The sequence below is a fragment of the Scyliorhinus canicula genome, chromosome 27 (genome assembly GCF_902713615.1).
Source record: "Scyliorhinus canicula chromosome 27, sScyCan1.1, whole genome shotgun sequence".
Classification (NCBI taxonomy): domain Eukaryota; kingdom Metazoa; phylum Chordata; class Chondrichthyes; order Carcharhiniformes; family Scyliorhinidae; genus Scyliorhinus; species Scyliorhinus canicula.
Window position 1 is genome coordinate 3983498 of NC_052172.1, and position 19070 is coordinate 4002567.

The 19070-nt window shown below is 49.8% G+C and overlaps 1 protein-coding gene across 3 annotated transcripts in view; it reads left to right on the forward strand.

Annotated features, from left to right (window-relative positions):
• Nucleotides 1-7002, forward strand: part of timm50 (translocase of inner mitochondrial membrane 50 homolog (S. cerevisiae)) — a 152206-nt gene extending 145204 nt beyond the window's left edge. For all 3 annotated transcript variants that reach the window (XM_038786194.1, XM_038786195.1, XM_038786196.1), the window contains exons 9-10: nucleotides 1289-1395; nucleotides 5763-7002. In XM_038786194.1, the coding sequence (XP_038642122.1) occupies nucleotides 1289-1395; nucleotides 5763-5864 (209 nt within the window). In that variant the 3' untranslated portion in view covers nucleotides 5865-7002. The remainder of the gene's footprint in view (nucleotides 1-1288; nucleotides 1396-5762) is intronic.
• The last annotated feature ends 12068 nt before the right edge of the window (nucleotides 7003-19070 follow it).

Here is a 19070-nt window from a genome sequence, read left to right on the forward strand (position 1 = left end):
TCCTGTCGTGTTGCATGCACCAAGCTTGCCTGCCTGCTCAATAGGGGAAAGCAGGAGTAAACAGCGGGAAGGGGCTGCCCTGCAACAGCGTCCAGCTGCTGCCGGCTCCTCTTTCACCCTGACCCTCCTACCATCGTCTTTCTCTCCCCTTTAGGTTTTGGGGAAAGCCCGAGGTTGTTCTCCTGTCCCAAGTCTCTCGTCTTTCTGTTGCTTTGTCCATAGAATCCCGACAGCGCAGAAGGAGGCCATTGGGCCCATCAGGTCTGCATCGTCCCTCTGAAAAAGCACCCTACTTAGTCCCACTCCCCCACCCTATCCCCATAACCCCACCTAAACTGAACATCTTTGGACTGTGGGAGGAAACCGGAGCACCCGGAGGGAACCCACGCAGACACGGGGAGAACGTACAAACTCCACACAAACAGTCGCCTGAGGCTGGATTTGAACCCGAATCCCTGGCGCTGTGATGCAGCAGTGCTAACCACTATGCTGCCTATGAGCCAGGCGCCCTTCAGTTCTGCTGCTCAAAATCTAAACTCTGACCCCCTACGCTCAGCCTGAAATGAAATGAAAAATGAAAATCGCTTATTGTCACAGAGTAGGCTTCAAATGAAGTTACTGTGAAAAGCCCCTAGTCGCCACATTCCGGCGCCTGTTTGGGGAGGCTGGTACGGGAATCGAACCGTGCTGCTGGCCGGCCTTGGTCTGCTTTAAAAGCCAGCGATTTAGCCCAGTTTGCCAAACCAGCCTAAGCCAACCAGCTAAACCCGTGTGTGCTCCCACCCAGTTATTCCCGATTCGTTCTGAAACGTGGTCTTTGGCAGCGCCACAACAAACTCCTTTTTTTATTCTTGTGCTGCCCGAATCCTGGTAAGTAGAGCTGGGAAGGCTGGGCAGCTGCTGGCCCAGAGTGAGAGCAGTTAGAAATGAAACACGAATTTAGACTGCGACGCTACGTAGAGAGTTGGTGCATGGGACAGAGATTCTCAGCATTGTTCCAGGCGGTTAATCGTTAATTCTCCACGATTGTTTGGGATTGCAGTGGTTGCTGAAAATAAGAATGCCTGGACGAAAAAGGCATCAGGTGTCGGTCCGGAAGGTGTCGTAACTCGAGAGGTTTTACTGTATTTTTTTTTTATAAGTACATGTTTGACTTTTTTTTCCTAGATGTTAAGCATAGTCTGCATCTGGTTCTTTGTGGATTTAAAAGATCCCAAGGAAGATTAGGGAGTTCTCCCTGCTCAGAATGTGCCCGCCCAGCCTCACTTTCCTCTGTGTTGCATTGCAGCCATTGCGGTGAATGGAGTCGATGATATCAGAGCTGTACTGGAGAATTACGCTCTAGAAGATGATCCAATTGAAGCATTTAAAAAAAGACAAGAGCTATTAGCACAGGTGAGAGTTCAGCCGTTTGTCCGCATGCAAAACGCTCACAGTGCTGCTGTAATGCAAGAGTGAGCAAGTTACTTTCTATAATATTGACGCAGATTGCCAGTTTCCTACCTGGGGGGGCAGCACGGTGGCGCAGTGGTTAGCACTGCTGCCTCAGCGCCGAGGTCCCAGGTTCGATCCCGGCTCTGGGTCACTGTCCGTGTGGAGTTTGCACATTCTCCCTAATTTTGCGTGGGTTTTGCACCCACAACCCAAAGATGTGCAGGCGAGGTGGATTGGCCACGCTAAAATTGCCCCTTAATTGGAAAAAATGATCGATGGCGCTCACCTTTCTGTCATTAGGGTGGCACAGTGGTTAGCACTGCTGCCTCACCGCACCAGGGACCCGGGTTCGATTCCGGCCTTGGGTGACTGTGTGGGGTCTGCACGTTCTCCCCGTGTCTGCGTGGCTTTCCTCTGGGTGCTCCGGTTTCGTCCCACAGTCCAAATGCGTACGGGTTAGGTGGATTGGCCGTGCTGAGGGTTAAGTGGGGTTACAGGGATAGGGCGGGGAGAGTGAGCCTCGGTAGGGTGCTCCTTCAGAGGGTCGGTGCAGACTCACTCGATGGGCCGATAGGCCTCCTTCTGCATTGTGGGGATTCTATGATCCCAGTCACTTGTGTCACTCCAAACACACATCGCTTGTTCAGTCGTCTCTCTTTCTGCTCCTGTTACCTGATAACCATCCAACTTTTCCTTGTCGTTGGCATGTGTGGGTGTGAGTTTGATTGCGATGCTTCCACGATCCATCAGCTGACAGGCAACATGGGAGCTCAAACATGAATACAGATTGCATCGATGAGGATGATGCTCCATGAGCTTGAAGAAAGTGTTCAAAGCGTCCCTGTGATATATCACAATCGCATCAGTTGAGGGGTTACACAGCTATCAGTGTTGCTCTGTTAGGTTGTCGAGTGATATAGAGGAGTGCCCCTCGTTGACTTAGCTCTTGATTTTCCCCGTTACCCACTGGGTGAGTGTCCAGTTCCTCTCCAATGCCTCTGTTGTTAGCCTTACTGTGATCGCTACCCTGGTGTCCCATGCTGCGCCTATTGATGCTGTTGTGATACACCACTGGGCTGCTTTGAACAGACTTTATTAATGCCTTCTCGAAGTTCATAGAAGTTTGTCATCCTCATTGAGATGATCTGTATTCATGTTTGAGCTCAAACGCTGCATGTCAGCTGGTTGACTATGGAAGCATCACAGTGCAACTCAATCCAGGTCTCCCCCACCCACACCTGCTGACTACAAGCTGTTGGACAGTGGTCAGGAGCTGTAACCGAGTTAGGGTTAGGGTCCGAATGGAGAAGTCATTTGTATCGTCCCTACTGCCACCCAACTAAGATCAGCTGATTTAATCAGATTTTGGAGGGAAGGGCAGGTGCAGTGGGTTAGCACTGTCTGCCTCACGGCGCCGAGGTCCCAGGTTCGATCCCGGCTCTGGGTCACTGTCCGTGTGGTGTTTGCACATTCTCCCCGTGTTTGCGTGGGTTTCACCCCCACAACCCAAACAAGTGCAGGGTAGGTGGGGATTGACCATGCTGAATCGCCCTTTACTGTCCACAGATCAGCGAGCTAGTTCGAGTTACGGGGGAGTGGGCCTAAATAGGCTCTTTCGGAGGGTCAGTGCAGACTCGATGGGCCAAATGGCCTCCTTCTGCACTGTAGGCATTTTATGATTGAACCTGCTTCACTCACCTATCACTGGAAGGAATCTTTCAACGATGCTTTGGCTTTTTTTTTAATGCCTGATTCCTAAGATGGACCTTCTCCTAAAGTATTGATTTTAATCGTGGGAGCAAGCATCAATGTTGCTATTACCATTCTAGCAAGCCAATAGTTTTGAAGCCGTATGTCCAGTAATGCACTTTTTAAAAAATATAGATTACCCAATTTTTTTCCCCCCAATTAAGGGGCAATTTAGTATGGCAAATCCACCTACCCTGCACACCTTTGGGTTGCCAGAATGTGGAGATGCCAGCGTTGGACTGGGGTGGGCACAGTAAGAAGTTTTACAACCCGAGGTTAAAGTCCAACAGGTTTGTTTTGAATCACTAGCTTTCGGAGCGCAGCTCCTTAATCATCTTTGGGTTGTGGGGGCGAAACCCACGCAGACACGGAGAGAATGTGCAAACTCCACACGGACAGTGACCCAGAGCCGGGATCGAACCTGGGACCTCAGCGCCGTGAGGCAGCACTGCTAGTAATGCACATTTTAACAGCAGGAACAGTCAGTTTTCATTGAGAAGATGATGTAATTCAGCCCGTCGAACCTGCTTCGCCATTCAATCAGATCATGGCTGATCTCTTCCTGGTCTCAAATCCACCTCCCTGCCTGTTCCCCATATCCCTTTAACCCATTTTAAAATCAAAAATATATCCATCAACCATTGGATTTCTCCGATTCCACCCCCCTGTGGGGCGGTGAGTTCCACAAATCCCCTTTGCGAGGAGTAGTTCCTCCTCATCTCAGTTCTAAATCTGCCGCCTCTCAACCTCTATCCGTGACCCCTCATTCCAGACATCAAAGAACTTTGAAAAATTGTATATTTTTATCAAACATGTAACTACTTGGCTTTGATCATTACCACGGTGCTTGGGCAGCAGGGTGACACGGTGGGTTAGCACTGCAGCCTCACGGCGCCGAGGTCCCAGGTTCGATCCCGGCTCTGGGTCACTGTCCGTGTGGAGTTTGCACATTCTCCCCGTGTCTGCGTGGGTCTCACCCCCACAACCCAAAGGTGTGCAGGGTAGGTGCATTGGCCACGCTAAATTGCCCCTTAATTGGAAAAAATTAATTGGGTACTCTAAATTTATTTTTTTTAAATTACCGTAGTGCATCAGGTAACTTTTTTTAAAATTTAGAGCACCTGGGAACTCGGCGCAGTGAGGCTGCAGGGCTAGCCCACTGCGCCACCGTGCTGCCCGTCCACCAGGTAACTTGACTCATGTCATTCTGTAACCTAACTTCACACATTTGCAAAATGAACAATTTCTGTATTGAAATTCTGAATTAATTTGGCTATTTTGTAGCCTCTTGTAAATAGTTTCCTCATGTGGAATCTGCCACACTTGCCTCATGCAAATAATAAGTAAATGAATGTCTTGAATTAATTTCTGCCATGGTAAACATATGTTGCCATTTGTTGCAAAAAAATGTGTTGCCTGATCACCTTGTGCAAACCATTAAATTTGATTGCAAAATGTACATGTGACTGATTCCAATATTCCTTTCTTTGGCAGCTTTCTTTTTCCAGCTAACAGATGTATAATTTCTGCTTTCCCTGACTCCCACACCCTCTCCCTCCCACACCGCCTCTACCATTCCCCCTCTCCATCCCACTTTCTTTATCCCTCACCCATTCCCACTCCCTCTCTCCCACTCCCTCCCTCTCTCCCACTCCCTCTCTCCCACTCCCTCTCTCTGTTACGCTTCCCTCTCCTCTCTCTCTTTCTCCTGCTCCCCATTCCCCTCCTTCAGGATACTCCTGAAAACTTCCCTTTTGACTAAACGTTTGAACAAAGAACATACAGTGCAGAAGGAGGCCATTCAGCCCATCAAGTCTGCACCGACCCACTTAAGCCCTCACTTCCATCCTATCCCCGTAACCCAATAACCCCATCTCACTTTTTTTGGTCACTAAGGGCAATTAATCATGGCCAATCCACCTAACTTGCACGTCTTTGGACTGTGGGAGGAAACCGGAGCACCCGGAGGAAACCCACGTAGACACGGGGAGAACGTGCAGACTCCGCACAGACAGTGACCCAGCCAGGAATCGAACCTGGGACCCTGGCGCTGTGAAGCCACAGTGCTAATCAATTGTGCTGCCCTATTTGGTGACCTGTTTGCCCCTGTTTGGTTACCTATCCTTTTTTAAAATAAATTTAGTGTACCCAATTCATTTTTCCAATTAAGGGGCAATTTAGCGTGGCCAATCCACCTACCCTGCACATCTTTGGGTTGTGGGGGCGAAATATACGCAGACACGGGGAGAATGTGCAAACTTCACACGGACGTGACCCAGAGCCGGGATTGAACCCGGGTCCTCGGCGCCGCGAGGCAGCAGTGCTAACCACTGTGCCACCGTGCTACCCCTGATAGTTCCGTCCATTGCCGAAGTGCTACATTTTGTTTTGACGCTCTTTTGAGGTGCTTTGGGAACGTACCGTTTTGTTAAAAGCCACCGTATAAGAGTAAGTCATCGGCATCTCTCGCTCTGCCTTTTCTAATGGAAGCTTGTCTGAAATGTTTTGAGCAGAGTGTGTCGAACCCACATGGTTTCCCAGGCAGGCACTAACCTCGCCATTTTGATTCCCGTTCCCAGGAAGAACAGCAGCGAATAACCGACCGATCTCAGCAGAAACCCTCTGGCCTCTCCCTTGGATCCTTGACGAGCAAGCTGTGGCAGCGTTCTAAACCGCAGTAACGTACGGCTTGACGTCCAGTCCCACCCTCCTACATTGCTGTAGAGCGACCCGAAGACGTCTGGCCCATTGCTCCGAACTGGAGAGAGAGCATATTGGTGGTGTCTTCACCATGAGGTCGCGCAGGCAGTGAAAGCTGATACCAGGCAGAGTCCAGTGAAATTCTGCACTATGCTATCCATTTGGCTGGAAGGGTTAAGGTATGGAAGACAACACCGAGATGGAAGACTGGTCATTACATCCCATTACAAATCCGGATATTGGCGGCTATTTTAGGCGCACCGACACGATTTGAAAGCCATGGAAAAGTCAAGTTTGATCCACTGTCATTAGCTTTGTCATGTGTTCTAGTTAATTGGAAGAAGTAGGCTTTTTAAAACTGCCGTTTTTTTTTTTTATTTACAAGCCAGCAGTTCAATGGTGATTACACTGGGGAGGGGAGGGGGGCGGAATCCCGTTGTCTTATCATTGTGACTGTGAGCAGTACTTAAATGTACCAACTATTAAACCTGCACACACAGTGCCTGCAGGATGGCGTCCACCGAAATGTCGTTCCCCTTTTCCTTGTACAATCGGTACAATTTTGCACCTGTAACATTCTGTAAATGAAGTGCATATGAAACAGAATGTAGTCTGCGGTGAAATGTTTAATAAAATTATGACGGTGAGCAGCAAGGAATTGAAAATTCCCCCTGAATCTTGTGAAAGGCAGCGTGGAAGTGTCTTGTGGAACCTGTGCCATGTTTGTAACTGCCCCACTCGTGATGTGTTTGCCTTATTTGCATTGAACCACGGATCCAATTATTGCACGAGCGATTGGAAGCTTAATCCATTCTCAACGCCGTCAATTCAGTACGGGGTATCTTAACGTCTTGGATCCCGTGCAAATCTTTACAGCCCTACTTAATATTTAATGCCTCTGTTGCTCCATTTTCCGGTAAAATTAACACCACTCTATTCAAGAGTGGTGTGAGGAAACCCTTTTCACACACCCTATAGTAGTGGAGTTCTGGAACTCTCTCTCCACCCAACAGGCTGTTTGTTTGGTTGAAGAATGGAGACAGGTATATGAAGTTGGCGTATAAATCAGTGATGGTCAAATTAAATGGTCGAGCTGAGAGGCTGGACTCCTGGTCTTTATAATGTGTGTCCGATTTATTCAATCTCTGTTTTTACCTCATGCTGTTGAGGACCGAATTATTTACTTTCCTTCGAAGAGGAAGAAGTCAAAGAGTTTAGAGAACAAGTATGATCTTTATTAGTGTCACAAATAGGCTGACATTAACACTGCAATGAAGTTACTGTGAAAATCCCCCAGTTGCCACGTTCGGCGCCTGTTCGGGTACACAGAGGGAGAATTCAGGATGTCCAATTCACCTAACAGCACGTCTTTCAGGACTTGTGGGAGGAAACCGGAGCACCCGGAGGAAACCCACGCAGACACGGGGGAGAACATGCAGACTCCGCGCAGACAGTGGCCCAAGTCGGGAATCGAACCTGGGACCCCTAGCGTTGTGAAGCAATAGTGCTAACCAGTATGCTACCGTGCCGCCCATGGGGAGGTGCAAAATAAAATCCATTACAATTGTACATGGTTCCCGCAGCTCTTGAGCTGGTCGCAAGTGCATCATTACGATCTCACACTATAAATTAGTGTAATGTCGCTCCAGTTGTATAGAATTTACAGGACAGGAAGCCGGGCGATTGTCCCAACTAGTCTGTGCCAGTGTTTATGATCCATAATCTACAGAACAGGAGGAGGCCATTCAGCCATCGCGTCTCCACTGACCCTCAAAGTACACCCTACCTAGGTCCAAACCTCACAACACCACCTAGGGTCAATTTAGCATGGCCAATCCACCTAACCTGCACATCTTTGGACTGTGGGAGGAAACGGGAGCACCCGGAGGAAACCCACGCATTCACGGGGCAAAAGTGCAGACTCCACACAGTCACCCGAGGTGGGAATCGAACCCAGGTCCCCGGCGTTGTGAAACAGCCGTCACCATATCGCCCGAGAGGGCATATTTCTTCCTACTTCTGTTTGCAAAAATGGAAGAATTCGAGGCCACTCCACCATTCAATGAGATCATTGATGATCTTCTACTTCAACACCACCCCTGGCTCCCTTAATGCTTTTAAGATGTGGAAGTCTATCAATCTCAGTCCTGAACATTCTTAGCGACCGAGTGTCCACAGCCTCTGGGATAGAGAATTCCAAAGCTTCACAATCCCCGAGTGAAGAAATTCCCCCCTCACCTCAGTCCTAAATGGCCGACCCCTTATTCTGAGACTGCATCCCCTGGTTCTTGCCCCCCTGGCCAGGAGAGACATCCTACATCTAGCCTGTCGAACCCTGCAAGAAGAATGTATGTCATTTGAATAGGAACACCACCTCCCCTCCCCCCCGTTCCTCAGAATCTCACCTTATCCCTCTGTGCTACTGCTCCTATCTGCCCCTTCCCATTTTGATGCGTCTAGTCTATTCATCTCAGCCACTCCATATATGATGGACCCACTCCCACCCTCAACATTCGGGGTGCACAGTGATTAGCACTGCTGCCTCACAATGCCAGGGACCCTGGTTCAATTCCGGCCTTGTGACTGTGGAGTCTGCATGTTCTCCCCCCCCCCCCCCCCCCCCCCCCGCCCGCCCCGTGACTGCATGCGTTTCCTCTCTCAGTCCAAAGATTTGCAGGTTAGGTGGATTGGCCATGATAAATTGCCCCTTAGTGTCCAAAAGTTTAGGTGGGGTTACTGGGTTAAGGGGATAGGGTGGGGCCAGCCTGAGATCGGGTGCTCTTTCAGAGGGTGGGTGCAGACCTGGGATGAATGGCCAGTCGGCTTCCCAGTCCTTTGATATGTCAACAGCCTCGTGTCACAGCGTCAAGCAGAAAGTCCCAGTTCAATTTGTGGCCGTTGTTTTCTCTTTTTAAATAAATTTAGAGTACCCAATTCATTTTTTCCAATTAAGGGGCAATTTAGCGTGGCCAATCCACCTAACTTGCACGTCTTTGGGTTGTGGGGGCGAAACCCACGCAGGCACGGGGAGAACGTGCAAACTCCACACGGACAGTGACCCAGAGCCGGGATCGAACCTGGGACCTCGGCGCCGTGAGGCAGCAATGCTAACCCACTGCGCCACCCTGCTGAGCGCCTCATTGGCGTACAAGTCTCCCACTGCTTCCTACGCTGTGACAACCCAAAGCAATAAAGTGTTAGGCTGTCAGACTGTCGGAAGGCACTTCATCCAGCCCTGACCCTTTTTCTACACCGCTGTGTTTTCCAGTGATGTTCATGAAAGAACACTCAAGACCAAGCTGCTTTGCTGACTTGTTTCGCTCTTATGCAAACTACCAATGATAGCACTGCTCTGCCCGAGGCCAACAACCCAGCACAGACTGGGGATTAAATTCTTCTGAATGTGTCTGCCTCTGTACCATTCCTGGTTAGACACTTAAGCACTCAGCCATGTAGCTGGTTATGTGTACTGCCAATGTTCTTCCCTCGATATCATATTGTTGACCCTTGCTACGTCTCAGGATATTTTTTTCTTCCATGGATGTTGGTGTCCCTGACAAAGTCGCCATTTGTTGCCCGTCCCTAAATACCCTTGAACGGAGGGGATTGCGAGGTCATTTCAGAAGGCAGTTGAGCTAACCACATCGCTGTGGGTCTGGAGTCACAAGGTAGCCAGACCGGGTAATGGCAGCAGATTTCCTTCCCTAAAGTGGCACTAGTGAACCAAGTGGGGTTTTGTTTTACGACAATTGATAACAGTCTGATGGTCATCATTTGGAAAGGGTGCAAAGGAGATTTACCAGGATGCTGCCTGGTTTGAGGAAAGGTTGAGGGAGCTAGGGCTTTTCTCTTTGGAGCGGAGGAGAATGAGAGGCGACTTAATGGGGGTTTATAAGATGATGAGGGGGATAGATAGAGTGGACGTTCAGAGACTATTTCCTCGGGTGGATGTAGCTGTTACAAGGGGGCATAACTATAAGATTCAGGGTGGGAGATTTAGGAGGGATGTCCAAGGTAGGTTCTTTACTCAGAGTAGTTAGGGTGTGGAATGGACTGCCTGCTGTGATATTGGAGTCGGACACTTTAGGAACCTTCAAGCGGTTATTGGATAGGCACATGGAGCACACCAGAATGACAGGGAGTGGGATAGCTTGATTTTAGTTTTGACAAAGCTCGGCCCAACATCGAGGGCCGAAGGGCCTGTACTGTGCTGTACTGTTCTATGTTCTATGTATTACCTCAAAAGAGTGGCCAATCCACCTGCCCTGCACATCTTTGGGTTGTGGGGGCTAAACCCACACAGACACTGGGAGAATGTGCAAACTCCACACGGACAGTGACCCGGGGCCAGGCTCAAACCCGGACCCTGGGCGCCGTGAGGCATAGATAGTGCCGTGGCTGAGTGGTTAGGTACAGAAGTATACAGATTCGGAAGAGTTTAATCCCTAGCCTGTGCTGAGTTGTTGGCTTTGTGCAGTGCAGTGCTAGCCACTGTGCCACCAAGCCTCCCTACTTCGCTTGAATCTATGCCCCCCACCCTGGTTTATCTCTGCCAGGGGGAAACAGGTTCCCCCTGCCTGTCTCTATCCCTCAATTTTGTATACCTCAATCATGCCATTCCAATGAGGAATTGACTATTCGACTCGACTCTTAATTCTGGAACTTCTTGTTGGTTTGGTTCAGTTGGTGCTGCTCTCCACTCTGGCAGAATGGAGGACCCGTATCGTAGCCTAGGCAACTTCAGTGCTGTTCGATGGAGCTCTGCGTTGTTGGAGATGCCATCTGGATGAGGTAATTCCATGCGCAAATAAAATCAACGTGACTGCTCGGAGATGACAAGGGAGTTCTGCTGTTCGCCATTCCTGGTTATTCACTTGTTCCACTTTTGGACTGTCCAGGGACACAAGGGTCCAGCTTTGTTTTTGTTAAACGTAATACTGAGTCCGTCTTGGCAACTATTCCAAGATAACCGTCACTATAAAATCGCAAGTCGCCTTCTCACAAGATTGTAGCACATCGTTTGCAACGAAGTTGAAAGTCTGTTCCCGTATCTCGCTCTTTCCTGGGTGGCAGATCCAATCAGTGTGCGTTCTGTAACATTGGAGCAGAGCTGTGATATGCGTCGATAGTATTTTGTCCTCAATTTACAGACTGCATTGCTAACTTTTTTTCTTGTGCTACGCTTGCCTAAATATGCGATGAAACACCCGAGGCTTTTTCCCATGGGTGGAAGTGTCAGTTACAAGGGGGCACAGGTTCAAGGTGAGAGGGGGAAAGTTTAAGGGAGATGTGCGGGGTAAGGTTTTCACGCCCTGCTTCAATGAGGAGTGTCGGTGAGCATACCAGATAAGCTTATCATATAGAACTGTGTGCACGCTAACCAGTGGGAGCTGCATGCAATATTTGCAGCCACGTGATCCCATTCCCCATGGACCAGATGGAAGCTCTGCAGCCCAGCTGCATCCAGTTGTGCACGCTGGTGGGACATTGGAGGAAGCTCCAAGAACATCCGTTCGTCAACCATGGTGAAGGCCAGCCCCTAAGTGCAAACGATGAGGCTGAAGTCCTGTCAGCTGAACCCCGTGTGTGCGTGGATTTCCTCCGGGTGCTCCAGTTTCCTCCCACAGTCCAAAGATTTTTTTTTTTTTTTAATAAATTTAGATTACCCAATTATTTTTTCCAATTGAGGGATAATTTAGCGTGGCCAATCCACCTACTCTGCACATTTTTGGGTTGTGGGGGCGAAACCCACACAGACACGGGGAGAATGTGCAAACTCCACACGGACAGAGACCCAGAGCCGGGATCGAACCTGGGACCTCAGTGCCATGAGGCGGTTGTGCTAACCACTAGGCCACCGTGCTGCCTCCCACAGTCCAAAGATGTGCAGGTTAGGTGGATTGGCCATGCTAAATTGCCCTTGGTGTCCAAAATTGCCCTTAGTGTTGGGTGGGGTTACTGGGTTATGGGGATAGGGTGGAGGTGTTAACCTTGGATAGGGTGCTCTTTCCAAGAGCCGGTGCAGACTCGATGGGCCGAATGGCCTCCTTCTGCACTGTAAATTCTATGAAAGATCCATTTTGGCCTCTGCTGCGAAGATCCCACTGTCACAGGTAACGGTTCACTCCACCTGGTACCAAGCAAGAGTTGAGCGCATTGGTCGAGCAATGTCTAAACATTCAGGAGGCCCGAGAAGGTAAATCCAAAAGTTTAATTAGATGCCGATTGCCTGCAGACAGTTTATTCTCAAATCCTCAGCAAAGTGTTGCTGAAGAGCGCTTTCCAGCAAAACGTGGCAACAATCTCAGTTTGACTTGAGCAAGAATCACTGAGCTCCTGCCCCCATTACAGCCTTTGTCCACCCATGAACGAAGGAGCTGAATGGCAGAAGTGTGAGAGTGATTTCCCTCGATGTCAAGGCAGCATTTGAGTGAATGTGCCATCAATGGGTGCTAGCAAAATTGAAGTTACTGGGCAAGGGGAAAGATCTCAACTGGCCAGAATCCAACCAAACATAGATTATCATCGGAGGATAAACATCTCAGCATCAGGACATGGCTGCAGGATTTCCTCAGGATAGTGTCCTGGATCTATCCTCAGCTACCTTCCGGGACCACCTATCATAGGGTCAGAAGTGTGAATGTTCCTCGATGCTGTATAGAACATCGAACATTGCAGCGCAGTACAGGCCCTTCGGCTCACGATGTTGCACCGTCCTGTGAAACCCTTCTAAAGTCCCTCTACACTATTCCCTTATCGTCCATATGCCTATCCAATGACCATTTGAATGTGTTTAGTGTTGGCGAGTCCAGTACTGTTGCAGGCAGGGCATTCCACGCCCTTACTACTCTCTGAGTAAAGAACCTATCTCTGACATCTGTCCTATATCTATCTGCCCTCAATTTAAAGCTATGTCCCCTCGTGCTGGACATCACCATCCGAGGGAAACGGCTCTCGATGTCCACCCTATCTAATCCTCTGATCATCTTGTATGCCTCAATTAAGTCCCCTCTTAACCTTCTCTCTAACGAAAACAGCCTCAAGTCCTTCAGCCTTTCCACATATGATCTTCCCTCCATACCAGGCAACATTCTTGTAAATCTCCTCTGTACCTTCCCAATGCTTCCACATCCTTCCTATAATGTGGCGACCAGAACTGCACACAATACTCCAAATGCGGCCGCACCAGAATTTTGTACAACTGCAACATGACCTCATGGCTCCGAAACTCAATTCCTCTACCAATAAAAGCTAACACACCGTACGCCTTCTTAACAACCCTCTCAACCTGGGTGGCAACTTTCAGGGATCTATGGACATGGACACCGAGATCTCTCTGCTCGTCCACACTACCAAGAATCTTACCATTAGCCCAGTACTCTGCCTTTCTGTTATTCCTTCTAAAATGAATCGCCTCACACTTTTTTGCATTAAACTCCATTTGACACCTGTCAGCCCAGCTCTGCAGCTTATCTATGTCCCTCTGTAACTTGTAACATCCTTCCGCACTGTCCACAACTCCACCGACTTTAGTGTCATCTGCAAATTTACTCGCCCATCCTTCTACGCCCTCCTCCAGGTCATTTATAAAAATGACCAACAGCAACGGCCCCAAAACAGATCCTTGTGGCACACCACTAGTAACTGGACACCAGTCAGAGCATTCCCATCAACCACCACTCTTTGTCTTCTATCAGCTAGCCAATTTCTGATCCAAACTGCTAAATCACCCTCAATCCCATGCCTCTGTATTTTCTGCAATATCCTACCGTGGGGAACCTTATCAAACGCTTTACTGAAATCCATATAGAACCTTAGTTAGGCCACACTTGGGAGTATAGTATTCAATTCTGGTCGCCACGCTACCAGAAGGATGTGGAGGCTTTAGAGAGGGTGCAGAAGAGATTTATCAGGATGTTGCCTGGTATGGAGGGCATTAGCTATGGAATGACGGCGGTTGAGGGGGCGACCTGACAGAGGTCTACAAAATTATGAGGGGCATAGACAGAGTGGATAGTCTGAGGTTTTTTCCCAGGGTAGAGGGGTCAATTACTAGGGGGCATAGGTTTAGAGGAGATGTACGAGGCACGTTTTTTACATAGAGGGTAGTGGGTGCCTGGAACTCGCTGCCGGAGGAGGTGGTGGAAACAGGACGATAGTGACATTTAAGGGACATCTTGACAAATACATGAATTAGGATGGGAATAGAGGGATACGGACCCAGGAAGTGTAGAAGATTTTAGTTTAGACGGGAAGCATGGTTGGCACAGGCTTGGAGGGCCGAAGGGCCTGTTCCTGTGCTGTACTTTTCTTTGTTCTTATCATCTGGCCAGATCCTTAACTGGACCTGTGGCTGCAATGGGGCTGTTTAGCACAGGGCTAAATTGCTGGCTTTGAATGCAGACCAAGCAGGTCAGCAGCACGGTTCGATTCCCGTAACAGCCTTCCCGAACAGGCGCCGGAATGTGGCGACTAGGGGCTTTTCACAGTAACTTCATTTGAAGCCCTACTTGTGACAATAAGCGATTTTCATTTCATTTCATTTCACAAGAGCAGGTCAGAGGTTAGGAATTCTATGACATGTAACTCACCGATAAGGCACAAGTCAGGACTGCGATGGAATACTCTCAGTTCCTAGAAGAGTCTTGTTGCATCAGCTTTCAAAAAGCTCAACGCCATCCAGGACAAAACAGCACCCCAGCCACCAGCCTAAACATCCCTCCCATCACCGGCATGCAGAGTGGCAGCAGTGTGTACCATCTACAAGACACACAGCAACAGCTCGCTGAAGCCTCTGTGACAGAACCTTCCAAAACGCAACCTCGACTGCTATGGCTGCAGCTGCAAGTTCCCCTCCAAGGGGTACCGCATCCCCGCTTGCAAATGTACCCCAGCTCTTTTACAGGCCCTCAGTCAAAATACTAGAACTCTCTAACAGCACTATGGGTGTACCTACACCACAGGGACGGCAGCGGTTCAAGAAGTCGAGCCTGTTGCATTTCCAGCAGGGATCGTTGTCCGATCATCGTTGAATCATAGAACCCCTACAGTGCAGAAGGAGGCCATTTGGCCCATCGGGTCTGCACCGACCCTCCAAAAGAGCACCCTACCTAGGCCCCACTTACTCCACCCTGTCCCCGTAACCCCACCTAACCTACGGGTCAATTTTAGCATAGCCAATACACCTTACCACATCTTTGGACTGGGGGAGGAAACCGGAGCACCCGGAGGGAACCCACACGGGGCGAACGTGCAGACTCCCATCAGACCTGAAGCCGGAATCAAACTCTGGTCCCCGGAGCTGTGAGGCAGCAGTTCTAACCACCCTGCCGCCCATTGCCCTGTCCATTGTTTCTCCTGCTTCACCCAGGGGGGACGGGAGCCTGCGATGGACACGGAGCTGCAGATCTAATCGCTCAACACCGGGCTTGGGTCTGGAACCTTCCTAGTGGTTCAGCTCCAAAGCTGATTAATTTCCCATTGGTTTTTGCCTCTTCCCCCTTGGTCTAGGAATTCTGGGACCGACTGGAGTGCTCCGGATGTCAGAATGGGGAGTTGGAATTCCAAGGGCGGGATTCTCTGTCCCGCTCGCCACTATTTCCTGCGCCACGCGCTCCCGCCGTCAGCTGGATTCTCCGTTCCCATTGAGGCCACCTCAGCCCGTCTGGAAACCCGCGGGCGTGAGTGCGCTGTCGGCAGACGGGATGATCCCGTCAGTGGAGAATTCCGCTGCTAGTTTTTACGCCGCTCTACAGCTCCATCAATGTCCTTTGTTTTGGTTTCACGCCTCACTGGGTTTGAGGAGGCTCAAGCATGGGATAGCATGGATCAGTTCGACTGAATGGCCTGCTGCTCGACAGGAACATGCTGAAGGCCCTCAACTTAACTTCCAAACTGGAGGCAGGAATTGATTTCACTGGTGCAAAACGATAATAATATAAGAATCTTTATTGTCACACGGAGGCTTACGTTAACACTGAAGGGCAGCACGGTGGCACAGTGGTTAGCATTGCTGCCTATGGCGCTGAGGACCTGTGTTCGAATCCCGGCCCTGGGTCACTGTCCGTGTGGAGTTTGCACATTCTCCCCGTGTCTGCGTGGGTTTCACCCCCACAACCCAAAAGATGTGCAGGGTAGGTGAATTGGCCACGCTAAATTGCCCCTTAATTGGAAAAAACAAGTGGGTACTCTAAATTTATTGTTTAAAAACACTGCAATGAAGTTATTGTGAAAAGCCCCTAGTTGCCACACTCTGGTGCCTGTTCGGGTACACAGAGGGAGAATTCAGAATGTCCAAATTACCGAACAGGAAGGATCCTTACCCTGGCTGGGGGAGAGGCCACTGTCTCAGACCCATTTAGGATTGAGGTGAAAATACATTTGTTCACTCGTAAGTGTTGTGGATCACTGGAATCCTCCGTCCCAAAGAGCTGTAATTGTTCAGGTGTTGCATGTATCAAAGACGACAATAGGTTTTTGGGAGACTGGAATTAGTGCGGGGAGATGGATTTGGGATGGGTGGCAGGGTGGTGCAGTGGTTGGCACTGCTGCCTCACAGCGTCAGGGTCCCCGGTTCAATTTCGGCTTCGGGTCACTGTGTGGAGTCTGCACGTTCACCCGCGTCTGCGTGAGTTTCCTCCGGGTGCTCCGGTTTCCACCCACAGTCCAAAGATCTGCAGGGTAGGTGGGGTTGCAGGGATAGGGACAGGTAAGTGCGCCTAGGTAGGGTTCTCTCATGGAGGGTCGATGGCCTGAATGGCCTCCTTCTGCACTGTAGGGGTTATCTGGAAGATCAGCTATGAACATGTTGAATATCAGAGCAGCTCGGAGTGGCCTCCTTCTGTCCTTTATGTTTTATCATTGTGGAAACATTTGAGACTTTTTTTCTTTCTCCTCCTCTCCAAGAAACAACCATTGTTTGATTTACAGTGTTGGGTATCATAGGCCATGCATCAGAGCCAAGGCCATTGTTAGCCTCCCTGGGCATTAGAGATTGCAATCAGGAGCTGGAACCCAGCTTGCAGAGGGTAGTGAATCTGTGGAATTCTTTACCGCAGAGAGCTGTCGAGGTTGGGTCGTTAAGTATGTTCAAGGCCGGGAGAGACAGATTTTTAATCAGTGAGGGAATCGAGGAGTGTGGGGATAAGGAACGGGAAATTGGAGTTGGGGATTATCACATCAGATCAGTCATGATCTAATTGAATGGCGGGACAGACTCAATGGGCCGAATGGCCTACTTCTCTCCATCCCTCCCTCATGTCTTATGGAACCAAGAACGTTCTGACTCAGAGGGAGGAATGCTGGCTGCCTGAGCCACTGCTGAATCAAGAGCATGCGACCCAGACTTAAACCCCCCCCCTGCCCTATCACCGTAACCCCACCTAACCTTTGGACACTAAGGGACAACTTATCACGGCCAATCCACTTAATCTATGCATGTTTGGACTGTGGGAGGAAACCGGAGCACCCGGAAGGGAACCCACGCAGACACGGGGAGACCGTGCAAACTCCACACAGTCACCCGAGGCTGAAATCGGACCCAGGTCCCTGGCTCTGTGAGGCAACAGTGCTAACCACTGTGCGGCCCCCCACCTCCCGAGGCACTAGTTCACTTACCTCTATCCCAGCCAGAGGTTACCGGCCTCTCATCTCGACACCATGCCGACCTGTGACAGTGCAAGCGGGCGACCGCCAATAGGCCGGACACGCCATTGTACACTGTGGATTTTGCCTCTGACTTTTCACGGCCAATGTGGTTACTACGCTGGGAAAGGTGCAAGAAGCAAAGTCCCACCTCGCCGAATATTCCTGATCAATAATTCAGGTTTGATGTCTGGTTTATTCTTTTATGCACGCACCCCCCCTCCCCCTCCCCCGCACACACACACACACACACTGTACAAGTACACAAACGTGACCTTTCAGCACGAATCAAGCACAACTTCACGATTCATTAGCAAAATAATTAATGGTTGATTCCTGCTCCCTTCTATCCACCAGCCCCCTCCCACCCACCCCCAATGTCAGTGCAACCGTGATTAGCTTCCATTTTCCAATACTTTGCCCATTGTCTATCAGAAGGAGGGGAGAGTGAGTTCCCTCTGTGTTTGACAGCTGGTTGGCAGGTGCACAGAGCGACAACACAAAAGGCAATTACTGGAGCGCGTTGAGATAGATACAGAGATAAAACCCACTTTTATAGATTTACCCTGCGCACACATTTTAACCGCCAGTGCAAATAAAAATTGGAAATACGCAACGCTCCTCACTGGGCCCTGCGCAAACTTTAGAAATTGAAATGTTGAGATCTGTACAGCACCCCCCCCCCCCCCCCCCCCCCCCACCCCGAATCAACTCCTGCTTCAAAGAGCCTCCGATCCTTTGACTGTATTGATTGACTTAAGCAGTTGAGAGGACTGATTAGAAGTTTAGAGAATGCATTGGTCGGGGAAATTCGCATAATGCCCCATCGCAGATGCTCTGGTTAATCTTCCTCTTCTTTGTTAACACGGCATTTTGACCTGGTACGCAGTGTTAGCCACCTGTTTGATTCCTTGAATGAAGCAAAATGCGTCTGGGCGCAGGAGCCGTGTTGATCAACAGGTCGTTAGGCTCCCCTATCAACGGGAGTCAATATCGTGGCGACTGGGCTGCGATCTTACCAGAGTGAATCGGTTGTGTTTTATTTTATTAAACGGAGATCAGAATCGACTTTATCCACCGGTGTAATCAGAGCAGTTCAGTTACCTCCCTCCCCGGTTACGATACAGTCCCACATGTACCGTCACATCTACCTATCAGGAGGGCAGCACATTGGCGCAGTGGTTAGCATTGCTGCCTCACGGCGCCGAGGTCCCAGGTTCGATCCCGGCTCTGGGTCACTGTCCGTGTGGAGTTTGCACATTCTCCCCGTGTTTGCGTGGGTTTCACCCCCACAACCCAAAGATGTGCAGGGTAGGTGGATTGACCACGCTAAATTGCCCCTTAATAAAAAACAAAGTTGAGGAAAGGGCGCGAAACCCTTTGGGGTATAAAGAAGAGTCCCCAAAGTCAGATCGCTCTCTTCCGCTTCACCTTCATCTTGGCCTTGGCTCTCAAGTTCCTGAACGTGGTCCCAATTAATTGGACCATGTCCCAATCGTTTGTATTGATTCTCTCCAATAAAGGGGTCGTTCCGCGATCACTGG